Raw genomic sequence first — 25,236 nt, 5'->3', positions numbered from 1 at the left:
AATAAAAATGTAACGATATTACAACAACACACCTCGTATGATTTTGGGAAATGTGTTACCATGTTCTATGACTTTTATACACATTACACAATAAAACATGCTACATGTTTGGGGCCCGGGGCCGCAGCCTTTTCTAAATCCAGCCCAGATGTCGACACTCTGACCCGTCCCAAGTTATCAACAACTAAAACAAAATAAAGATGACAAAAAAGTACTTTTCAACGTTCTTTTATAGCTACAGGAGAAAAAGCAACATAAAACAATAACAGAATAACATTTTCTTACATACTCATGATAGTGTGCCCTTAATACTGTAGCTTAGTGGCTTTTACACTCGCACAAACACTCAGTTCTGATTCTTTCAGCTTTGACTTTCACAAACGTAATGTTCAGTAATACATGTCAGTGACTGGAAAGAAAAAAAAAGAAAGACAGAAAGCAACGTGGGAAACAAAGGAGGCAAACTAGAGCAGGTTCAGTGGAAATCTCGAAAGGATTCTTCAAGTAAACGAACACAAACGTGGTGAGACGACCTGTCAGGATCCACCTCCCTGTTCAGAACAATACGCCGCAAAGGGAACCGTTTAAAGTTCCCCAAGCTGTGCGACGCGCCCATCGCGGACGGCTGCTGCATCGCGGGGAGCTGGAATGCGCTTCCCGGCTTTCGCCAGCTGTCTGCTCCCTCCTCAGCAGGCCGGGGCCTCAGAGTCCATCAATCACTCCACGTCGGCACATGCTGGACCTCGTAAAAAAAAAAAAGAAAGAAAAGAAGAAGGCGTCCCAGCACCAATAAAGCGTGACCAGACACACATTCTGCTTCAAATCCCACAGATTCCTGTCAGGAGCAGTAAAACGCCGGCGGTGGAATTAAAACACGCCGCAATAAACTTTAGAGTTTAGACTGATAATCAGCACCACGTTGTCTCTCTCTCTCACACACACACACCCGACTTTCCCCCCACCCCGCTCGTGAAAAGAAGCCAATTCCTTCCAACGCCAGTAAATAACTCGCTCCATCTTGTACGCGGAGCAGAGGCAGCCATTGTTGAAGGCTCTTGTGCTATCTTTAAATCGCTGAATGTCTAAAGCAGATGTACGCTCCGCGGCGATGAGACCTGGCAAGCCTCCACATCCGAGAGGCAAAAATAGTGCTTTTCCTTGTTGCTATTGATACCGCTGGCGGAGGTGGACTGACACCGTGTGTACTCTCCCTTTCTTCTGATATCAGGGAGACAGATGAGTGGTTCTTATGATGGGATGTTGTAGACAGAAAAAAGGGGAGAGATCATTTCTACCAAAAAACTCACAGTTTGAGATTGACCTCAGAAAATTTCTAGAAAGAAAGAAACGGTGGAGATTTCTGAGTTTGTCGAAACTTTCCAAGCAAGTTTGAGTTTTCAAACTGTGAAATTTCAAAGTTTTTCTAGAAAATGAATCCTAAAAATTTCTAGTTTTTTTTCCTAGAAAATGTTCAATTATTCAAACAGACATTTTCTTGCTTTTTCTAGAATTTTGCTGAGATTAATCTCAAGATTCCAGAGTTTTTCCTAGCAAAGTTTTGACTTGTGGACCTCAGAAATGTCCTTGTTTTATTTATTTTTTCCTAGAAAATTTCAGAACTTTTATGGCGGAAATTTACACAGCTTTTATTTTCTCCTCTTTACAACGACCTTAATACACAGTCACAGATTTCAACCTCTACACAGTAAATGTCAGAGTTTCTCAATAAGGCAAAAGACAAAGCCTCGCATGTTTCAGGACGTCCTTTCCAATCTGGTGTCCAGCTGTCAGTAGCGCAGGCCTCGGCTCGACTCTTAAGGCAAGAACATTAGTGTGGCATACAAAGAAAGAAAAAAAAAAAGAAAAAAGCTTATCTCAGTGCAGCTACTTGCTGTGTGTGCAATAACTTCATAGATAGGTAAGACACTCAAGTAATGACTTCATGAAAACTATGCAAATAAATAAAATAATAACTTTGTGTGTGAGGCACAGGCAGCCCACAGCAGTCAGACAGCCTGACTAAACGGTTGCAGGCTGGATTTCGAGTGAACTAACGGCACACAGCGTCACGAGTGTGCAATAGTTATGCTAAGGAAAGACACAAACATAAAGAAAAGAAGAAAAAAAAATCAGATAGTTAGTTGCAGAATGGATTATATAGTCACTTTGTGTCATTTAGAAGCACAAGAAACGTCTCGTTCAGAGAAGAATTTGATATTTGGGCGGTTTAATCGCTATCCAGGATTAGGTCAGTCTGCAATGTGTGGTGACGGCCAGCTGGTAACTTACACAACCTCTGCAGCTACAACACGACTCTGCCAAAGAGAAACGCACAACTATCTGCAAAACCAAGAAAAGTTGTTGCCCCCCCCCCCCCACACCCTCCTTCTAGAACAAGCTGGGATTACTCTGACTACAAAACAAAGCATGTTATTAATCATTAGAGGCGCTGGAATGCAGATTTTTTTTATTTCCTTTGGCCCGAGTCAGGCGTTTACGCTGAACCCGGCGCCGAACCTCGCATTAAGAACACACACAAACAAAGCGCAGATAATCCCTTCCAATTATTAGGAAAGAAAAACGCGCATCAATCCAAATGACTCCAAGACGTTTCCCTCAAACTCGAGGCCTGATTTTTTTTCCACAGAACACATTCCGCTGAGGACGGCACTCTGCTCACGCTTTGGTTCTGAAGGAATGACGCCGTGCGCTCCGTGTGCCGAGTGAGAACAGTGGAGACAAGTTACACAGCCATCAGGAAAGCTTTAGGATATTTATGCAACTTTAAATGAATATGAATCAACTTTCACAGATCTATAAAGAGTGAGTTAGTGTGGCTTATACTGGGTGATGGAGCTGGAGAACCTAACATCACTTTATCCTGGTTATAGCAGGCGAAAACAAAAAACAACTAGAAGTCTATGATACTTATTTGGCAACTTCACAAAGCGACACAGAGCTCATTTCTTGGTTTTCCTGCATTAAACTCACAGGCACTTTATCCGCTGAAAGAGAGGCATCTGCATCGTACTGTCATGTCTGGAAGACTTGGTGCAAAACAAGTCCAAAGGAATATTTCAAAAGATTAGGCAACCAACCAACCAACCAACGCTGCGGGCTGGCATTAAAAAAAAACACACATGAAATGTAAACTCCGCTTAACGTTCCGACCAAACGAAAGAAATTTCGAGAATTTCCGAGTGAATTTGGGGTTGGAACAACTTCCTCATAAACATCGTGGAAACAAAAACAACACAAGCCAAAACAGAAGGCACTGACATTTTTCTTTTGCAGCTCCTGATCCACGGATCTTCTGGACTTTTCCCAGGGGATCCAGCGGATTCTGCGCAGACCCGGCTTCGATCGGTTACTTCTCATGGCTTACTAGTGCAACGGTAAACGTGTGATCGAGCCCCAGCTGCTTGAGGTCCAAGCTCAGCTAATAGCTAGTAGCGTGTGGTGGGGTCGGGGCGGTGAGGTGTAACGGTTGCCAGGCGCGTCGTCGCGACTGTGATTGTGCTGCTGCGGGTGCGAGGCGCTGCGGTCGGGAGTCAGGTCTCGAAGTATTTGTAGATGGCGGTGACGTACGTCATGACGCTCTGCCAGTCGGGCCGCTCCGTGTGGACCATGTCGTTGATGTCCTGCAACAGACAAGGAGGCAGTTTGAAACAGACGGAGGCCGAGGGAAAGCGTGGCCCTTAAAGACGACAGATCAAGACCAGAGATTAGTTTGGGGTTTGTTTTTGTTGCACTCAGTGGTTAAAACCATATCCGCCCTGCAAGAGAGGTTTCCAGGCAACTAAGTCTTCTGATGCACCTGTTTCCGTGCAACAGCAGCGTCTGAACGAGGATTTCTTTATCTCTAGGTAAAGCTTTCTCTCCACCTGCCAGAGAAGGATCTGCTAAGTGAAAACTGTGGGCAGAACCATTTCTCTAGATGGTTTCCTGCACAATGTGAAGCGGAAACTGTTTTCATCAACTTACAAACAATGTTTATAGTGGAGAAATTGTTCCAATCTAATTTTGAACTAAAATAGATCTCAGAGTTCTGATTTAGTTTTCCTTTGAATTCTGATTATAATCCCAGAATAAATTCTGTTTAAAAAAAAAAAAAGAAAAAAGAAATGTCTCAAGTCAATTCCGCAGCTTTTTTCTGTGCCGGATCGACATCGGAGATATAAAAAGCAGATCGGTGCATCCTTATCAGAGAGAAGCTGGGAGCTAAATCTGGTGTAAGGCATCTCTTCTTTTTGTAAAGATTACACACTGTCCCCGGGAAAAATACAAAAAAACAAACAACCAAACAAAAAAAAAAGGTATGAGTGGATTTGGAGTAACAGCTTGTCTGCGGAGCTTACCAATGTGCATTTGATGCCAACGCTCTCTGCAGCCTGGAAAGCTAACGTGAAGTTTCTCCTCTGAAGAGAGAAAGGGAGACATCTTTAGGTCACAAGTACAAATGTAGAAATGGAGCCATGTAAAGGGAGCGCTGCTCGCCTTGTCCTGACTGCTGAGCTCCTGGTATGGGATGTGTGCGGGCAGGTAGGTGTGCAGCAAGGCGCAGAAGGCCAGGCCGTCGTTCCAACTGCTGCTGAAGTTGGTGATGTCGATGTTCTGGAAAGAGGCGCGGCGATTAAACGGTGCCGCGTTATTCTGGAAACATTATTCTCATAACAACTGGAAAAGTTCAGGATTTATTGACAGAAAACGGCAACTCGATCTGAACGGCACAGGCAGAACTCATCCGCCATCGATCATCGCCTCAACCTTTAAAAAAAAAAAACACGGAAAAATAAAAGCCTCCAGCAAACATTCGCCGTAATCGCACGCTTCAATCTCCTCAACATCACAACCCATCACCCTCTGGCTCATCGCTGTTTTGTCCGTTTGTTACTTGCAGAATGTGCTTAATGTTGCACACTTCCTGGAGAGACGCAGGAAGCCATGGTAACCGTGACCTGTGTCCCTTCAATGTGGAAGAAAACGACTCTTGTGACAACTTCCCAGGCATTTTCTGAGTCACATAATCAAACCTGTTTACTGCTGAGGCAAACCTGCTGCCAGTTCTCCATCCATACCAACAAACAAAAATACCTCGGAAACACAATAATCACCCTTTTACTTTTTTAATCAAATTACAACCAAGAAATATCAACCTATTTTAGGTAGGGGTGCAAAAAATTAATCGACTTACAATTAATTGTCGATTAATGGTTTATTAGATTGAAATTAGTTCCACTCGTTTAACCAATATCCATTTCGGCCTGTTTTTATTGTTGTAGTGTGGCCGCCATCCAGCAGAGGGCGCCACTGGCCATCCTTAAGCGGAGCAGGCTGATGCAGAAACAAAGATGGCGGGGTCATACTAGAACGGGAAGGAGAAACTGTTTATTCAGTCAGTATTTAATACAGCTGTCACAAAATAATGTTACAATTTAATTTAAAATTTATATATATATTTTTAATTCAGTATATTATGAAAAATCTTATGTTATGCAAAGACTATGGGTCTTCTTGACACAAGAGAAAACTTTAGGTTAACTCATCAATCGATAATTTGCATCTCTAATTTTACTGGGACTTCTTTTGTGAGAGAAACACAAAACAGTGGAGTGGATGAAGAAGAACTTAAAAAGCGCAACCTGCATTTGGATTCAGACCTCAGAATCAACTCCACGTTTTACTGCTGCTACAGCTGCCATCCTTAGAGGCACATCAACCAACTTTTAACATCTAGAATTACGTCCCAGGTTTTTTTTCCCCCGAAACGCCGTCAAACTGTCAGGTTGAAAGAAGAGTGTCAACGTGTCGACTGCCACACCTTTTACATACATGAATGTTGATAAAAGTTAAGGTTAACAAAGATTCAGACTTAAGAAACCATGAAGCCAGCGATGTGGGGAAGTGACGTCCTGGAAAGAAGATAAGAGTCTGCCACAGATGCAACGGAAAAGCGCTGCATATTTTATTTAATCTTTTCTTTTTTTAAAAAAATAATCTTTTAACTTTTCGGTACACACGAAAGGAAAGAGTTGTCACTGGTGATGTTTTGGGCAGGAATAAGAATTTAGCTACCAAAGGTGCAATAACTTGACATGTGTTTGGCTTCAAGCAGCTTTCTTTGGAGAAACCTTACAGAGTTTTCTCCAACATTCTCCTTGTAAACAGACTGTTTAACAACCTGTGGGGTTTGAGTTGAGTTGTGCTGTTTGTGAGTTTCCCTACAGCCGTCTGAACGTATTTATTTAACGCTGTTTTATGGTGTTTTCACTCTGATAGTTGGGTAGAATTGGTTCGATTGGGGACATTTGTTCCATTTTCAGCTGGTGTGGTTCTCTTTCACACTGCACTGTGTCAAAAGACCCAGGACCTTTGAAAATACTGTTCCCCTCCTTGCCTGTGGTGGCGCTGCAGCAAGAACTACTGAAGGAAACGAAGAAAACGTCTAAAGACGACACCGATCGCAACTTCCTTCTTCACAAAATGTGAACAAAAATGGAGAAGCGTCACATTTCAGCGGTTTTAGGATTCCTCTGTTGTCGTTGGTGGAAGGCAGCGAGCCAGTTCTCCAACCAGAGCAAGACTTGTATGTTTGTTTTGGTTGGATTTACCCAGAATTCCCTGCGCCGTACAACACGTCCTGCTTTTGGAGTGGTCTGCGCCCAGTCCGCTTGGCGTTCACATATACATTCGTACTGCGCCAAAATTCACTTCAACCGAATTGAGACCAAGGTTTTTAGGCAGAGTTCACTTTTTTGATCCGCATCAGAGTTCCACTACGCGTTCACACCTCCCCAAACGAACCAGACTTTAAAGGTAGACAAACTGGAGTTTGATTAAAGCGGAACAAACAGGGACGGTGTGAATGGACCCTCCGTTTAGATCAAGTTGGTTCTCATACCTGATAACCTTCAGTCTTTTTTTGGCACCACTTGAGCAAAGCGTTTCTCTTGGAGCCTCCATATTCCCTGGCCAGCGCTGACAGAGGGTCCTTTCTCTCCTCTCTGTTAGAGAAACAGACAAGAGACTCATAAGCAGGGAAAAGATTTCAAGGTCCAAAAGGGCAAACATCTTCAGCTTTCCTTCGCTTTTTGAGTTTTTGTGATTTGGGTGCAACGCTTCTGTACTTATCAGGTGATTTCACGCAGACGAGGAACGCCTGAGACAGGACAGATACGGGAACTTCGCACAACCTTCTCGTTTAGCACAATTTGTGACGGTACCTCAGGCGGCTGCGGGTGGTGGGCGTGACGGAGGCAGTGGGGGAGGAGGAGGAGAGGGAGAGGGGGGAGGAAGCAGCGCTCATGGCCATGAGGGAGGTGGAGGAGGCTCCGTCCGACACCGATATGTCCCTCTTCATCTCCTCACTGCTCCTCCGCGACACTACGGGACACAGATCACAGCATGGATTCAAACGGATCTGCTCTGAAATATCACATTAACTCTGATTGACGTCTCCAACCTGAAATGGCCTTGGTGGAGTCGATGTTGGAGACCCTCTGCAGGACGGGAGGCGGTCGGCTGGTCGGGGCTCCCCTAAGGAGGTGCTCAGCTGTGGGTACATGACAACATCGACGCCGCTGAGTGATTGCATGACGAACTTCCTCCCAAAAAGTGGATGTAACCGGGGACATGGGGAGGATGGGGGGGTCAGCTAAGAGCCACATTCCAGTTCCTGTGAGTTCAGGGAATACAGAGGCACGAAGCCGCCTCCCTCACCAAGAAAACAATAAATCACTGAAAAAGTAAACAAATGTTGGAAACTACGGCCAAGATTGCACGTTCGCAGAAAACACTTGAGCTCGCTGCAGTTAAGAGTGGACGGACTCTGTCCACATGGAGTGGACAGAGTGGACGGAGGGGACAGAGGGGATGGAGTGGACAGAGGGAACGGAGGGGACAGAGTCGTCCTTCATGTTGCCCTCTCATCGTCTGCTCTGCGTAGAATCCTTATAAATCCCGACTGGAGCCTCGGGAGAAAAGCGATCCCGTTTGTATCATACAAGAGGGATCAAGCTATTCAGACTTGTTTCCATGACAACATATGACGTGACGCTACTTGACAGCACAGTATTTAGTGCTTTTTCACATTTGCACCTGCAGCGCCTTGCAGAAGTATTCACACTCTTCCCATTTTTTCATATCATCAGCTTAATAGCTAAACACTTATTCAGGTCTCGTTCATTCTCCTGTGTGGCTTTGTCTCGTTCACATTGGGTGAATAGTGAGCACGGACTGCCATTCGTACTCTTACCGCAGACTTTGATTAGGCCATTAAAGCATATCAATACAATTAGATTATAACTATTCTAGCTGCTGCATTTTGTGTTGTCACTTTCCTAAAATAATGACCCAAGTCATTTTTTGCTAAGAGTGATATTTTTTTTTTTTTTTTTTTTTTGCCTAAATTATCTTTTGGCAACAAAAAAAAATGACACAAGCCATTATTTTAGAAAGCTAATTTAATGCATGCTAATCTCTTAAGCTTTTTTGTGGTTAAATGTTTTGAAAATGATGCATTGTTTTTGTTCCACTTCACAAGTGCAAAAAGATTTGAGAATTTTTTTTACTTTTTTTTTTTTTTTGCTGTATCCTAAAAGTTAAAAAAATGTTTTTTGCTGCAACAAAAAAAACTTAAATTGTGAAAAAGTTGAAGACTTTTTGCCGCTCGTTTTGAAAGTGAAACTCGTATTTCAGGAATTCATTTCATGTCCTTTCCGTAATTATGGGTCACAGATGGTTAAAAACCCAAAATGTAGAGCCTCAAAAACATTGGAATATTACATAAAATATTCTACAGAAAGTCAATTAACTACTGCAGAATCTCTGGAGGTGTTGCTGTGAAGAAGAATGACTCTGCAGGGCGGAGAGCGTATTTACCTGGCATGGTCATGTCTGTGTAACTGGGTCTCTTGTCACTCAACGATGAGAGGGGTTTGGTCGCCGCGATAGACCCAGCAATGGAGTGTCTCTGAAATACCAAAACATGCACTTTAGTAGATTTACAAGGCTGCCAAGAGTAGAAGTGGACCAATTACAAAGATCGGATATCCATTCAGAGTAAAGTAAAGATCACTGAAGGCTACAAAAAAAACCAAAAAAAAAACCTGTGCTGCTCAAGTGAATCTTGCTAAGGGACATTTATTCACTTGTCTTTATGTATATTTGAGTTTGTATGTAAAAAAAATTTCACTCATGCGAATATGAAAAATCATCATTTCAAACTTTGGGAATTTTTTTTTTTTTTTTAATTACTGAAGTTGTGTCATCCTTCCGCTCATGATAACCAACGATATTCATCATTAATAGAAATCTGAGCAGACCACTCCCACAGAGAGTTCGAATAGGATACAGTGAAATAAGAGCCTGAAATAAAAACGCTAATAAGTAATGAAGTTTTTAATAAATACAAATAAGCCCATGAAATAATAAAAATAAAATAAAGTTTTGGAAAATAAAATGCCATAAATAAGTTAAGTGCTATTGGTAAAATAAACTGTTCCCAAGTAGGAAAAATGTATTTATTTATTTGGTGGAGTATTTATTAATTATGTCTTATCAACCATATTTATTTATTTAATTTTGAATTAAATATTTACCATTTTTATTATTATTTAATAAAATGTTTCATTGTATAGCCAGACACCAAACATGATTTACAAATTGCTTACAGAGATAGAGTTGATATATTCAATAACTAATAACTATATCATTGAAATGAGGGGCCAGTCGGTGTATTTGTGAAGCTGTTGTTATGTCAACACTACAGTAATACCATTTCTGTTTTCCACACCTGCATGGGTGAAACAGCAGCTGCTGGGGGGGTCTTCATGGGGCTGGGGCTGAGGGGGGTCCGAGGTAACGGGGGAGCGACGGCAGTCGGAGCGACGGCAGTCGGAGCGGAGGCAGTCGGAGCGACGGCGGCGCCGTTAGAGGGCGGGCCTACAAAAACACAGAGGACGGCAAAAGAAAAAAAGAAAAAGTTTTAGAATCCATCCTCACATCTGTGAAAGAAGATGAAAAAGAAACAAAATAACTTATACACCTCTTACAGCATGAAGTTGTGCGCGTAAGATTCCACCCCCACCTCTCTTTGGCGGCAAAACGCCTCCAGAAGGGAGATGACTACCGACTCTGACAGATCATCAGTAGAGCAGGTGTTTAAATCAGCTAATCAACCACTGCAGTGGTAGATTAGCTAGCAGCTGCTGTAGCTAATCTACCACAGCAATCACTTATTAACAATCGCAAAATAAACATCAAATCTACAACATAAAGCTGTAATTGACTGAATGCTCTGTTCTTTGTGTGGGAAATGGTTGAGTTGTTCTTTTTTCCGGTGTTGAATCTTGAGACATATAGTGGCATTGTTGCGTGTTGCTTTGGCAACGTGTCTGTGCGTAGCGTGAGATATGCAAACGTTAGACGACTGCGTCGGTCGGACGGAGTGAGGAAAGCGAAGCAGGTTCAGACGCAGCGGTACCTTGCGAGGCGCTGTCGAAGCTCTTGATGAGCGTCTTCACGGTGGGCGACGGCTCTGAGGAGGTGGACGATCTCCGACTGAGACCCATCCCCTGTCTGAGGGCCGCCAGGTCCCGCTCCACCGCATTCATGTAGTTGTACACTCGGCCTCTCTCCTCCTCTTGCCTGGAAAACCAACAGGGCTCAGCTCGATGCGCGCACACACACACACACACACACAAGCACTTTGAAAAACAGAAGTGAATGTGACAAAGAAGCAGACGGATATGATTACAGTGGCCACACCTAGAAAGATTTCACAGGGATGGCCAGACTGGGCAAGTAAAAAACTCACATTGAAATTATTATGGAAGATAATCAACACCATTAAAAAAAAAGAAAAAGAATTCTGACTTTTTTCTCAATTCTATTTCTGTGTCCATCTGTGGGTCAAAGTCCAAATAAATAACCAAAGATTCTTAGGTATATGTCATTTATGTGTTTAGCATATGCACATAATCGCATGTGAATGTTGAAGAATTTGAATTAGTATGAGTTGCAAGAACATTTCATTTATTAATTTGAATTTTTCTGTGTTATAGGATTTGTAAACCTGCACTTTATCCACTCTTGAAAGCCTGCCTCAGATTTATTTGGTAGATTTGAGTTTTAAGACTGGATTTGCAAAAACATCATCAGGCAAAAAAAGAAAAAAAAAGGTAGAATTCAGAGAAACAATCTGATACAGAAAAACAGCGCTGAAATGACTTAAAACATAAAATATTTTTAAACAGAATTTTTTCTGAGATGAAAGTCAGAATTTCTTTTTTAGTGGCCCTAATCCTAATATTTATTTTTTATTTTATACATTTACTTATTTATTTTACTTTCCATTTATGTCCTAATCAAAGAAAATTACTATATGCCTCTCTATGACCTGAACAGGAGTCTCTTGGAGGGTCAGCGAGTGGCCAACATTTTTCAAGAGGGGGCTCTGGACCTGGACCTCTGGACCTCTGGACCCCTGCCCCCTTTTGGGGGCGCCACCACTTGACTGATCATTGTGAGGAGTTTTTGCTCCTGAGCTTTCACTTACTTGCGGCTCTTGACCTCGTCCAGCTCCTTGCTCAGCTTCTCGTTCTTCTCCTGCGCCTCCTGCAGGCGGCGCCGCAGGTCTCCTATCTCCTCCTGCGCCTCGGACTTGATGTCGTTGGCGATGACCACGGCCGTCTGCAGATCGGCCTGGAACTGGCGCCACTCCATCGACTCCTCCTGCACGCCAACACACACAACAAGATAAAGGAGCTGGAGTAAATATTTACACGATTCATCGAGCTCAGATGAATTCTCTTCATGTCTTTCTGTCAACACTGAACAAAGCAGCTGAGATTGCAGTTTGCAGAGTGTTATCACTGAATCAAAACTGACTTTTTGTGGTGGTGTACTTTTTATGAGCACTGGCACCAAGCTTCGTTTACTTAATTAAGTTAATATTTCCACTAAAGTTAGCTGATATTATTAATGTATTTGAATATAAACAGTCTGAGAACACCCTAATGAATACGTTCACCAGGTGAAAACGATTTTATTGCTTCTTATTTGAGAGATTCAACTCCGTTTGTCCACAACTGCAGACGTATTTCTGCCAGCATTTCAAGCTGATAAATTCATACAATGTAAAACTGATATGTGAAACTTTCGCATGTCGTGATGCATAAAAACAGCGGAAATGTTTTTCCAAAAGGCCTTCGGGGAACAATTTGCTGTTCAAGGATCAAACTTTGTGCTTACCCTGAGTCTGCGATGAAGAGTCTTGATCTCTCTCTCCATGTCATGCTTCTGGTCTTGCAGCTTTTTCACAGAGTCTGAAATAAAAACAACAACATACCTTTTACTAAAGCCTACAAGGTTATCAGAAATGCTATGAAGTCCATAGTTTTCAGAGAATATGTACAGTAAAAAGTTTAACTTATTCGTACATAAAATCAAACTGCCATGTATTGATTTTATGTATGAAAATCAATACACGCCAGATATTCTAGAATACTACAATATCTCAATATCTAGTATTCTCTAGATAACTACAGTCTGACGTGAGGCCACTTACTCTCCAGGTCCGAGATGATGAGGTTGTCATGGAGCTTCAGGGCTCGGTGCTGCTCCACTTCGTCCTCCAGCTCAAAGATGGTCTCCTTCATGTCGCCGATCTCCGTCTCCTTCTCCTGCAGCTCGACGCGCCGCTTCTCCAGAGCGCCCTCCTGCTCGGTGATCCGCCGCTGCGCCTGCTCCTGGAAGCCCCTGTATTCACCGTCCAGCTGCAGGAAGAGCAGAAACCTTCGTCAAAAATGATTAACAAAATCATTCCAGAGGATCATTGTGATATTCATAGCTCTTGATTTTTTAAAAAACATTTTTTCACTTTACAATCACAATCCTTAAAGTATTTTATTGGAATTTCATGTGATGAACTAATAGAAAGTTGCATAGAGGAGTGAACTATAAGGAGTTTTAAAATTGTAAGAACGGTATGTATTTATAGTAAGCCCCCTAAGTAAGACAATTATCATTGTGATAAACAATAAAATTGTTGTTTTGAGAACATTTTCAAGTAATGCCATAAAAACGCAGGTTCACACTCTGAAAGACCAATAAACTTCAGTCTTGTAAAAGAACACTTACCTCTAGAACTGGAAGATATTTTAAATATGCACAAACAAAACAAAAAAACATAACCAAAAGCATTAAATAAAACATACACACACAAAAAAAATCCATAGATAACAGATTATAACTTTATAATCTGAAAACAGAATTGCTTTCTATTAGTTCATCACATGAAATTCCAATAAACAGAATCTGAAAACAGAATTGCCATTCAAACAGTTATTAATAATCAGAAGGGAAATTATTGAGATCATTTTAACTCATCATGCGATTAATTGGTTATTTGTTTTCTGGCCCTTCCACTGTAGCGCTAATAAAACCAAATAAGATCGACCCCATTCGCGTTCCCTGACCTTTGACCTCGTACTCTCTAACCTTGCAGAAAGTCTCCTGCAGCCGGCCGAGCTCGCCGTGCGCCCGCTCCAGCTCCTCCTGCGTCTTGGCCGCCTTGGCCTCCGCCTCCTCCTTCCCCAGCCGCACGCCCTCCAGCAGCTGGCAGATGTCGTTCTTGTCGCCGGCCGTGTGCAGCGAGTACAGCTCCGCCACCCGCTGCCTCTCCTGCTCCAGCTGCGCCCGGCAGCGGCCCAGCTCGGCCTGGTCGCTGCTCACCGCCGCCTTGTACTCGTCCAGCGCCGCCTCCAGGGCCGCCCGGTCCTGCCGCTCCGACTCCACGATGCGCTCCATCTGGTGGTTGCGCTCCTTCAGCGCGCCGATCATCTCCTGCGCCTCGGCGTTGTCCTGCTCGGCCATCTTGAGCGTATTGGACAGGTGCTGCTGCACGCCCAGCAGCTGCTCCCTCTCGAAGCGGGCGTTGTCGGCCAGGTCCCCGTAGCGCTGCTCCAGCTCCAGGTATCGGCCGCTCTTGATGTCCTCCTCCAGCGCGTAGGCGACGTGGTGCTCGTCCAGCAGCGAGCGCAGGTACTCGATCTGCCTGCCGTACTGCTCCAGCTTGTCGCTCTGCTGGCACAGCGAGTCCATGAGGATGACCTTCTCCTCGCCGAGCCGCTCGTTCTCCCCGTTCAGCTCCTGGGTGATCTGCTGCAGGTCGGCCAGCTCCTGCAGCGTGGCCTGCAGCTCCTCCGCCGTGCTGTGCTGGTTCTCCTCCATTTGATGGATGCGCTCTGTCAGGCAGGCCACCGACACCTCGCTGGTGTCGCCGCTGCTGCCCCTGCGCGAGCGCGCCGCCACCACGCCCGGGGCGCACTCCGACTCGGACGAGGAGGACGCGCCGGAGGGGGCGTCCAGGGCGTCGTCACTGGACGTGACGGCCTGGTAGACCTCGCTGGACTCGCTGTCCAGGTTGTCCGCCGAGCCGCCGTGCTGGTGACCCGTCAGCAGGTCCTCCAGGGAGCCAGGGGCCGAGCCCTCCACCGAGGATGTCAGCGCGCCGGCGCTGGCCGTGTCGCCGTGCGCGCCGCTGGCCGACAGGTCAGGGCTCAGGGAGGACGAATAGCTGAAGAGCTTGTCAGTTCCGTCCAGCCGCTGCTCCAGGGAGAAGCCCAGCGCGTTGAGCCGGTCCTTTAGCATGCGGTTCTCGCTCTTCAGCAGGTTCAGCTCCTCTCGGATGGCTCGGTTTTGCTCTTGCAAGAGGATCAGAGTGGACTCCACATCAGCGGCTGTGATGGCTGACACCTGGGGCTTCTCTTCCTCCCCAGCCTCCTCTTCCTCCTGCTCCTGGGGCGTCGCCTCCTTTCCCCCCAGGCTCAACTGTGCCCTCATGTCCCTCAGCTCGCTGCGGAGGTGGAGGATCTCCACGTCTTTGCTGTTAGCCAGACCCACCAGATCTTTCACCTTGGCTTCCAGAGCGACCTTATCGCTGATCTGGCCGTCTGATTTGGACTTGCTCATGCGGCCGTCTGATTCGGCCACAGTCTGGCTCCGGGAGCGTTTTCCCGAGGATACATCCCCCGATGCGCTGCCCAACGCCGACTGCTTCTTAGCAGCTGAACCTCTTGATGTCCGAAGGCGATCTCGCGAAGAATTTGGTTCCTTGGAAGCCGTTGATGTACGCTTGGACAGAGACCCTTTGAAGACAGAAAGGGAAAGACGTGGAACGTGTAGTACAGGTAATTAGAGGCAGGATTATGTATTTTTGTGACGTTTTGCTGATGTTGACTACCCAGGATTTTCCCAGCAATAAGGTTGCTAGGGGAGTCAACCAGCAGCCCGTTGTGTTTTTGGGTTAAAAATATCTTCCAAATTGACAGGAAATGTGAAAACCTGACTAGGTAATAATGAATTATTGGATGACTTTATTGAAGGGGCAGTATTATGCGTTTTCTAGGCACATTGTGACATTTTATAGCTCAATCAAGCAGCTACATTTATTTTAATTGTTATAAAAATGCTATACATATCAAGCATGATTTGAAAGAAATTTGACTTCCTAATTTAACGGCTTGAAATTGGGCACCAGGTGTTTGCTAATTGCTGCTGGCTAGTCTGAAGGAGCTGAGTGGGGGAATCACTGGGGAATGAGTTGCTCTGTGAGGGTTGAGCTCTGAGGAGAAGCTGCGTTGAAGGCAACGCCCAGTGAGACCAAGTGTTTCTGCACCCTGAACGGTTGCCACGGGGAGACTACAGGATTTCTCAAACATGCACTAAAGAATTAAGGCAACACAACAGGTATGTTTTTGGTGAGAGAATACCATTACAACATGATGTAAAGCTCTAAAAATGGGATCTTCCATTATACTGTCCCTTGCATTGACTGTGGGATACCTGATGTAGTTTTTGGCTTGATTTCTTGGTTGGTAGAGCTACTTCCAATGGAGCCAGTCTTCTTGGTCTTGGTGACAGGATTCCCTCCGGCCATGGGCGCTAAAAGATCATCATTGCTTTTCACCTGAAAGAACAAAACCAACACCATCACACCAAAAAACAAACAACGATGCTACATGGAGCCAAGTCCTTCATCACACGGCGAGTTTCACCTTATTCAGAGGTGCGGCGCTGACACTTTTGGCTGAGGACTTTCCGGCGCCGGCGGCCTCCGATTTCCCTCGTTCCCCGCTGACCTTACTCGCCGCTGGCCGGGCCGACTTCTTCATGCTGAGTTCTCTGATGCTGACACATTTACAGCTCAAGCTGAAACAAAAGGAAGGTGGGAGGAGAAAGCTGGAGTCAAAGACTGCCTGGAGAGTGGCAGCTCCAGTTTTCCAGCAGAAAGGAATTCTGGAAGCTGACAAAATCCCCCACAGCAACTCCCACTACAGGATCTCCTCCCCCGAAATACGGAACTGGTAAAAGTAGTTATACCTGCTGAAAAATGAGTGGAAATTGACATGTGCAAAGTGTCATTTGTATTCAGCTCCTTATACTCTGACACTTCTAGTATTGAAACAGTTAATTAGTTTAATTATGATGAACAGATTATTGAAATAATTGTCAATGAATTTAGCAACTAATTAATCAATAACTGGAGTATACGAAGGAAAAAAAGGCCATTTGCTGAAAGAACAAAACACTCAGCAGCAAATAAGCCAGAACTAAAAAAAAAATTACACATATTAAAAAATCATACATACATACATAAATACATGCTTGTTTTTATTGCATTTTAGACAATAAAATGTTTATTTCTTATTTAAAAGAGAATTTGTATTAGTTTAATTATATATATTTTAATGCATTGCAAAAAATACTGAAATGAAAAATTAGCAGAATATGCCAATTTCTTTTTCTGGCTAGTTTATTTTACAGAATAATCGACAGATCAATGAGTAAAATAATTGTTAGTTGCAGCCGTAGATCCTTCCAATTAAAAACACGAGGAAGAAGACGCTTCCTCTGTGGTGGCAACATCACGCTGTGGGTAGCTATTTTTCAGTATTTTGCAGATTATTGTTCTTTTAAAGGTTTTACATTCGCCATTTTCCTTCCAGCTTGAAGTGATTCTTTACTTTGTTTTAACTCACTAGGTAAAATCCTGATAAAACGCGTTGAACTCTGTGGTTGTGACAGGCCTGCTGCAATTAATCAACTAATTTGTTTTAACTTATCAATAAGTTCATTTCACCTCATCAGTTAATGATCAATTAAAACAAACTCAATAATTTCCATTTGAATGTTTTCTAATTTTTCACTTTCATCTCCTTCTACCAAACATAGGATGAGAAACGTCTTCAGTCTGGAGCTTCGCTCCCTTCTTTTGGAGGACAATTTTGTTTGCAGAGATTTTATATTTAATTTGATTCATTGTTTCTGTTGTTTACTTTATTTATTTTTTGGATATTTAATATTCCAGTGTTAATTGTTCGTTAGAATTTAAACTTTTTTGATCTCAAAAAATTATTATCATTGCGTCATCACCATTACAGTACTTTAAAAATGGTCTCAAAACAACAACGTTGTAGTTTATCACAAAAACGTCCGGAACAATTTATCATCCAGCAAAACGGGTTATCGCGACAGGCCTTGTTGTAACGTCGCTGACGTTACTTAAACCAGCAACGTTTTATTTCAGTCACTCCAGTGATTATCTGAAGCCGGTGATAAAAACTGCTTCCATTCAAATCTAATCATTTAGTGTTAGTGGGTCGAGCACAATTATCTTAATTAGTCCGCCTTTATTCAAGGATCATTTGATGTCTGACAGCAGCAGAAGACTTCCCCAGACCTCCACCAGATGGCTCTCATGTAGGTGTCAAGTTGATCCAGTTCAGACTGGCGCGTTCCTGTCAGCAGCATTACCAATTGCACTGAGCACAGGAACCTCAAAGTAGTTACTGTTCAAAATGTCAGAAGAAGTCAGATTGACAACCTGGTCATTTCAATGAAAAGAAAATGAGGGAGAAAAGCATTTCTCTGGTGTTTCTTCTAAAAGATCAGCAGAACCAAATAAGGAAATCCAGATTCCTCCACAGATCAAATGGAACGCTGAAAGCAGCGAGGCTGGCAGTGAGTTTCAGAAGGTAAAAAAAAAAAAAAACGACTGATTTTCATCCGACAGCCAAGGAGTGAGGAATTTATCAATACCATTATTGTAAAACCTTTAGAAGATGAAATGCTCCTAATAACAATTTGAACTGGGCAAATCGAGCAATTAGGCTTCATTAGAAATGTGCTTTAGTTTAGCAACATATGATTCAAATCAAACGCCTGGACGGAGGGCTTTTCATTTCCCCAATAAACAAAGTTTATCTGGCGGTGAGCAAGGTGTTGATTTTGGCTGGGGCTGTTAAACATGTGCAACAAAAAAACCCACAAAAAAAAAAAAAAAACAGAAACACTGCAAGTTGTTCTTGGTTGCTGATGCCACAAAAGGAAGAAAAAGTAAGCCAGGACACAACAGAAGACAAAGAAGATCAACATAAAATGTTTCAGATTTCCCTCAAGATGAAAAGCTGAGCTGAAATGATTTATTTAACAGAGGAAACTCGGCTACAATCTACATCTGAGTCAGTGCTGTTGTTGTTGTTTCCCCCTCAATAAGAATTGTTTGTTTGGACAGAAATATAAATGAGACGAGCACTAAATCAGAAAGACAGGAAGCTGGCCCACTTATCCCGACGAGGCCACCAATGTTGTGGCAATTCTGCAAATTTTGGTGAACGCGGGAATAAATCTGCCATTTTCTTGCCAACGTTTTCTCCCAATAGATTCAGAAATAACTTTAGCAGATAAAAGCACTTTTCTTAAAAACCACAAGCAGTGATGGATTTCAGATGCGTCTCCGAAGTCCAGGTGCTTCCTGCATTCAGTGGTCTGCTTTTAATACTCAAAACTCTTCAGTTATAAGATTTGTTTTTTCTATAAATGATCAGAATGGGGATGTAGCTGCTAGGCGTTCAACTGCAGCATGAAACAAACCCGCTAGTCCCACTGTGTTAGATCTTATGACAATCTATTGTGAACATGAAGCAACAAATGCTTTATAAAGACCAAAATACATACAGGGAACTTTTTCCACTTTTTTTTTTCTCATGCTACAACCACAAACATTAAAGTATTTTAGTGGAATTTCATGTTAGACCAAAACAAATTGGTGAATAAATAATAAATAGTTCTTGTTGACACTTTAAATTGTTATCACAATAATATCACAAAATATTGGGATAAAACTTTTTAATCCATATCGCCTACCAATAATCTGTTCATGTGGTTACCATTATACAGGCCATAGAAAAAAAGAAGAAAAAAAAGCACCACTGAGGTCCAAATACAAAGTTTGTGAATTGGGCTGTGAAACAATCAGCAAACTTCCAGAACATTTTACCAAACATAAAATATGAATTTATCTACTGGAGTTTGTGTCTCATGAAAACACATATAGCTCAACTTGGCAATAAAGCACCAATAACATATGTTAGAAAGGAATTATGCATTTGTGGAAGGCTCTTTCAGACATATAGCTAAAGATCTCACTACTCACTTGAATGATTTAACAAAAAATACCAGTCATCTGCTGGAAAGAATATTGTGCTTCAGAGAGCCTTGTGTTGGAAGACTGGTCATCCCTTTTCCCCAGTTACCATATTCGGGCTGTCATGGACAAATGACTGCTGGCTCCATTTCTGTTTGTAGAAATGAAGTGAAGGATTTGTTGGGTGAGATCAGAAGGAGATATTCAGGAAAAACAATTAGATCGCCGGCAAATTCCAACCTAAAGAATTTAGAAAGATCAACAGCTGAAACGCTGCAGCCGTGGCTTTCAGTGAGGATTTGAGTCACGTTTGCTGAAACTCTTTTACAGTCTTGGGATTCAAGCCAAAAAAATAATAATTTATTGTGAGGAACGTTTTTTTTTAAAGGGTTAAAACTACAAGAGAAAGCTTATAAAATAGATCTACAAAGTCTTAGGAACAAAGGAAATCATGACGTCTATTTATTTTACTCTAAATCAAAAAAGAAAATAAGGTGGGAAAAAGTAAGTCGGACATAGCTAATATAAAATGCAGCTGCTGCAGTAGCTTTTCCTCATAGCCTCTTGGTTCACAACACAACCAGTCATCATCATCATCATCATCATCATGTTTGTTTCTTTACGACCTCCTCGGTCTTTGTGCATCTAATTGCTCCACTTGTGTTTACAGTTATGCTTCTACGCCTGCAATTATCTGCAAATTTATTCGCAAGTTTGGCAGGAAAGAGAGGTACTGACATGTGCACTGAACAACGAGCCAGTTCTCTGAATAGCTGAATGTGTGTCAAGGCAGATGTCTGAAATGGAGAGCTGTTAGCTGGAGCGCGGCCCTTTTGATTTGGCCTGAAAAGACGTGGGAGCGATCGCTGGGGACCAACAGAGCAGATAAATGAGGCGCAGTGAGCAGGCTTTTCCCTTCCCACACTGCAAAACGCTCCGCTCTCTCTCTTTACCCTGCAGGGCTAGGCCATCAACACAAAGCTTTACATGGAAACATATGTATTTATGCAAGTATGTGTAAATGCACAACCACATGCATGTAATGAGGAATCTACTGTTCTGATATTTGTGATTACTTAAACGTCGAAATGTCCACAACTATCAACTAAGGATGCACCGATCCACTTTTTTCACTTCCGATACAAATACCGATGAATACCGATATCTGAGGCTTGAAAGACATTGCTGAACTGTCTAAAATGATTCTTCAATTTTTTATAACCAACATAAATGTACTGAATTACAAATGTATTTGATAACTCTGCACCAGTACAGCAAACTCACATACACCAACAGGTTCACAAGCTTGGTCAAACATGTAAAACCTACACAACTTTAATTTGTTCCGCCAGTGCAATTAGGAGTAACACAACCATGGATGTAAACAGTCACATGATATATTTATAATTCAGTGCTCATCACCTAGCAGCCAACCAGAGAAGACGTCGGGGTCTTGCTCGGGCGTTGCTGCGGCAATTTTACAGAAAAAGTTATGGATTCAACACATCGGATTGACACACTACTTTTTATGAACTGTATGATGCTGTGAGCTGCGCAATGTCTAGGAAAAACTAGACAATGTTTTTCCATCATCAACCATCATCCTCCTACCACTTCCTGTCATCTTCTTTGTTGTTTTCTCCAGTAGTAACTTCTGGCTGTTGATCATGTGACTCGTGATGAGAAAAAAAGTGTTGCCATTTTGTGAAATACAGCTAAATATATATGACTGAAAAAACTAAATCATTGTAGAGCAAAAACTTTTTAATTGAAAAACATGCATTTTTTTTTTCTCCAAAATTGCAGCGATTCCATTAAGCAATTTTATTTTCATACTTTCAATTTGTGCAATTTTATGGCCAATGTAAAATAAGTACGTAACAATAAAAGAAAGACAAGTCGACTATCTTGGTCAAACATAAAAAATAAAGTGCAACAAACTTTCTTTCAAATTGTTCAGAAAGTGCAATTACAAATTCTAAATATAATGTCAAAATAAATAATAAAGCGTAGTCGCTCAAAGCACAAAGCATATAATTAGACTGAATAGATCCGCCCTTATGAATCGGACACGTAGCAATACCAGATCTACAATTTCTGACAATATTGGTACCGATACAGATATTAATATCAGATTGGTGCATCTCTACTGTCGACTAGCATGATTTGACAGAAGTGTTCCCAGCAGGATTATTTACATGCGCTAAAGGTGTGTAACCAGTAAGCTATCTACAGGCCAGTGTTTGTGGTCAGAAGAACACACACACTTGACCTAATTTAGATCAATAGTACCTGATCCAAGTATTGAATGAATGCGATGGAGCCCGGTTCAAGACTTCCAAAGCAACAAGAGAGAGCACTGTTCTCTTACAGACAGCTGAACAAAAGCATGGGACTGGGGGGAAAGAGGGAATAAAACAGCCCAGGAGGAGGAGGAGGTGGAGGTGGGAAGGAGTAGTGTTCATGCTTTAACTGCGGGAGGCATGCCCTGGCCATAACATCAGCTTCCTGTGACGGCGTCTCCCCCCTGCCTCCAAAAATATAATAAAATAATTCACGCTTCAACTCTACAGGGGCGACTGTGCAGGGACAAGGCGGCATCGGTCTGCCTGAGACTGAGCAGACGTTGTCCAAGACTGAATTTACATGGCGTTATTAATAGGAGGGGCTGGAATGTCACGTTTCTGCTCGCAATGTAGCCTCGAGTCACGAGACGGCCGCCGGCATTTCACTGCCTTACGGCTGGAGCGTAAGGACGTCTGGGGAAGGTATATCGTGTTTGTGAAAAGTATTCACATTTCACAACTTTCACGTTTCAAAATGACGCACGGTCGCCAAAACGCTACACAAATAAAATCTGAAAAGTGCAGTGTGTGTTTGCATTCAGTCCCTCTAACCCTGACACTTTTAATGAAATCATGTGAAATCATAACACAAGGATTGCACTATTCAGAGAAGAAGCCAAGAGGTCCATGGTAACTGGAGGAGATGCAGAAATCTACAGCTCAGGTGGGAGAATTTAAAGCACATCTTTTAGTGGATTCCAAAATAAAAATCTTACAAATTTATCAAAGAATGTCTTAAGATGAATACTGTAGAGTTAAAATGTTATCTTCTGGAAGTGTAGTCCAAGTGTGTATTGTGGAGTGTAAATAATTTAAATTATAAATTATTTATACTTTAAGTACTGCAAAGGAACTGGATAGTAGGAGACAGGATTTCCATAATAATAAGCTCCATCAGATGGGCGTCTATAGGCCACCAATAAGACACTGATGAGTTTTCTGAGGTACCAGTGAAACCTTTACGTTGGCAACACAAACATTAGAAGAACCACAGCAAACAGTTAGCCGTCAAGCTAACAGCAGCTCACAGAAGTGTATAAACATGTTCATCACCAGTGCATACGTGATGTGTAAAGGCAACAGGGTCACTGTTGATAGGAAAAACATCAGGAGAAGCTGTTTAAGATGAACCTCACTAGCTAGTTAGCTCTACTGTGAGGCAGGAGTTAAACTTCCTGTTTGGTTTTTTACTTTCTAAATAAAAGCACAAAGAAAGACACGTAGGCAAAAACCCCTTATAAACTTATTCTGTATATGTGATAATTACAACCAATTGAAGTATTAAATTAAAATTTAAGCTTACATAAAGACGCATGGTTTGACTTTAGGCAAAGCAAGCAACAAACTTCGAATAAAGTTGAAGCTAAAGCTGCTTTCACAGCAGAGGTCAACAAAGAGTGAACTCTTTGTTCACTACCAGTCCGCACTAAAGTCCTAAAAGCAAAACTCTCCACATGGAGAAGCTACGTGACAGCAGCACACGCTTATTGTGAAGTTCTTACGCGTTAGCTTCGAAATAAATGGGCTAACTTTACAGCTGAATTAAGAGCCACTCCAGTAGATATAACGACTTTCTTTTTTTAAAAACAAAAAGATACGAACGTGGAAATGTAGTGTTTTCGTGACGTTTGCTGCATTTTATAGAAGGGACGTGGTTGTTTTTTGAGCGAGTTACGGAGAACTTTAGGTTGTTGATGCTAACATCATGCTAGCAGTGTTAGCACAGTCTGGGTGAAAAAGACAGCCTTCTTGTTAGCAAACTGACCAAAACAAAGACCCTACCTTTGGTTCTCCTATTTCTTCCAACTTGACGAATTGATTAAAGCCCGACGAAGATCCATTTGCAGCCGCTGACAGTCCACGGGTCCCACCGCTTGTGAAGGCAGCATCGGTGCTTCGGCTCTTCTCCTCTTTCTTTCAGGAGGATCCTCTCTCCGCCTGCCTGCCTGCCTCCTTCCCTCCGGGTCCCTGGTTTCATCCGCTCAGCATCACTGCACAGGACGGACTCTCAAACATCATCATGAAATCTGACACAGCGCTTTTGTAATAGTTAAAACAACTGAATCACATACCAAGAAATGTTCACCAACCAACCAACTAAATTAATAATAATACTACTTGGAACAACTACCGTAAAATATATTTGAAAGTGTTAAAAAAAAAAAAATCCATAACTGAGGAAAAGGATTGATGAAGATATTCTGGACACTTGGAAAAAAAAATATATATATATAAACATAAAACTACATTTCATTTACAATCTGAAATGATGAAATTTAACATAAAAAGTAAGGAAATTTGTGTTTTTCTTTTTTGTAACAATTGTGTTGACATTAAATATAACATTAGAAAGACAGTTCCAACAGGTTTTGGAGAAGGCAGTGCTATGGTTTGTGGCATCATCTCCTTCACAAAAAATATTTGTCATCATTAAGGGCTGAAAAAAAAATTGAATTCCAGAAACAGAGATATGTGATTCTGCAAACAGAGGAAGTCCCATATCTCTACTATTGGTAATCGAACTCTACCCACCAGAATGCCACTGCCCCAACCTGCAGAGTGGGGTTCATCAAAGACTAACTTCAGTATTTGGGAGTGGATGGGATGGAATGACCTGCCTGCAATCCTGACCTCAGCCTCTCTGAACACTGGTGGGATCAGCTTGGGAGTGCTGTTCATGCCAGTCTGACCAACATAACCACAACTGAGTGAGGAATGAGAATTTCAAACTTGCAAAGTTGCAAGTTTCACCAATTTGTTCTCTCTAGTTTTGGATGCTGTGTAGCTGGAAGGATTTTTGGCCTGTTTTTTTTTTTTTACTTTCATACAGTTATGCAGCAACACTGTATTGTTTTTACAACTGAAGGCAGTTGATTAGGATATCAAAACCCCAAATAATATGAACTATAGCCCCAAATCCCATTGGAGGCGAAAAGGAAACTTTATGTATGCAGAGGAGGACCAAAGAGCAAAGAGAAGAAAGTTCAAACCATCTCTTCATAATGGGCAAAGATCATTATTGAAGAGGAGCGGCAAAAGCAAATGAGGTGGATCAGCAGTGCTCCCCAATAACTGATGGTGTCATCAAAGTTAATGTGGAATATTCTACTTTAATAGTTCAGCAGCGTTTTACTTGGGGGTGGGGCGAAGACTTGGAGACATCCATTCATTAAAGTTAGCTAAATGCATAAAAGTTTTTTGAAACAATTTCTAATTTGTTATTATATAGAATAGACTACAAGAATTTTCTAGGCCAACAAAATAGAAAACATTCCCCCCCAAAATTTACTTGATTAAAAAAAATGCTTAACTTTCATACTGGGATTTTAAGATGGTGGAAAAGCTGGCAAACCGTTCAGGAGGGAAAGGTTGTTATGAGTTCACCCAGATATTTCACACATG

The 25,236-nt window shown here is 42.3% G+C and overlaps 1 protein-coding gene across 1 annotated transcript; it reads right to left on the bottom strand.

Moving 5' to 3' along the window:
- Positions 1–212: 212 nt before the first annotated feature.
- specc1la (sperm antigen with calponin homology and coiled-coil domains 1-like a) lies at positions 213–23,966 on the bottom strand. The gene is made up of 16 exons (XM_032578790.1): positions 23,617–23,966; positions 16,059–16,212; positions 15,847–15,970; positions 13,501–15,149; positions 12,569–12,776; positions 12,253–12,326; positions 11,558–11,733; positions 10,484–10,647; positions 9,794–9,942; positions 8,881–8,971; positions 7,463–7,552; positions 7,224–7,383; positions 6,902–7,004; positions 4,498–4,614; positions 4,359–4,418; positions 213–3,641 (listed from the first exon to the last, which is right to left on the bottom strand). Exons 2-16 carry the CDS (start codon positions 16,173–16,175, stop codon positions 3,552–3,554), a joined length of 3,372 nt encoding a protein of 1,123 aa, XP_032434681.1. The 5' UTR covers positions 16,176–16,212; positions 23,617–23,966; the 3' UTR covers positions 213–3,551.
- Between the last annotated feature and the right edge of the window lie 1,270 nt (positions 23,967–25,236).

Source organism: Xiphophorus hellerii, chromosome 12 (genome assembly GCF_003331165.1).
Source record: "Xiphophorus hellerii strain 12219 chromosome 12, Xiphophorus_hellerii-4.1, whole genome shotgun sequence".
NCBI lineage: Eukaryota > Metazoa > Chordata > Actinopteri > Cyprinodontiformes > Poeciliidae > Xiphophorus > Xiphophorus hellerii.
The sequence above is the reverse complement of the archived record's forward strand: the minus strand, read 5'-3'. Positions and strand labels throughout refer to the sequence as shown.

What these genes read in the sequence shown, in the direction of transcription:
- specc1la (XM_032578790.1), bottom strand. Translation starts at nt 16,175, where the DNA reads ATGAAGAAGTCGGCCCGGCCAGCGGCGAGTAAGGTCAGCGGGGAACGA. An exon ending in CTGCTGTTTCACCCATGCAG is followed by an intron (nt 8,972 to 9,793) that starts GTGTGGAAAACA and finishes TTGGTATTTCAG; the next exon opens with AGACACTCCATTGCTGGGTC. An exon ending in CTCCACCAAGGCCATTTCAG is followed by an intron (nt 7,384 to 7,462) that starts GTTGGAGACGTC and finishes TGTGTCCCGTAG; the next exon opens with TGTCGCGGAGGAGCAGTGAG.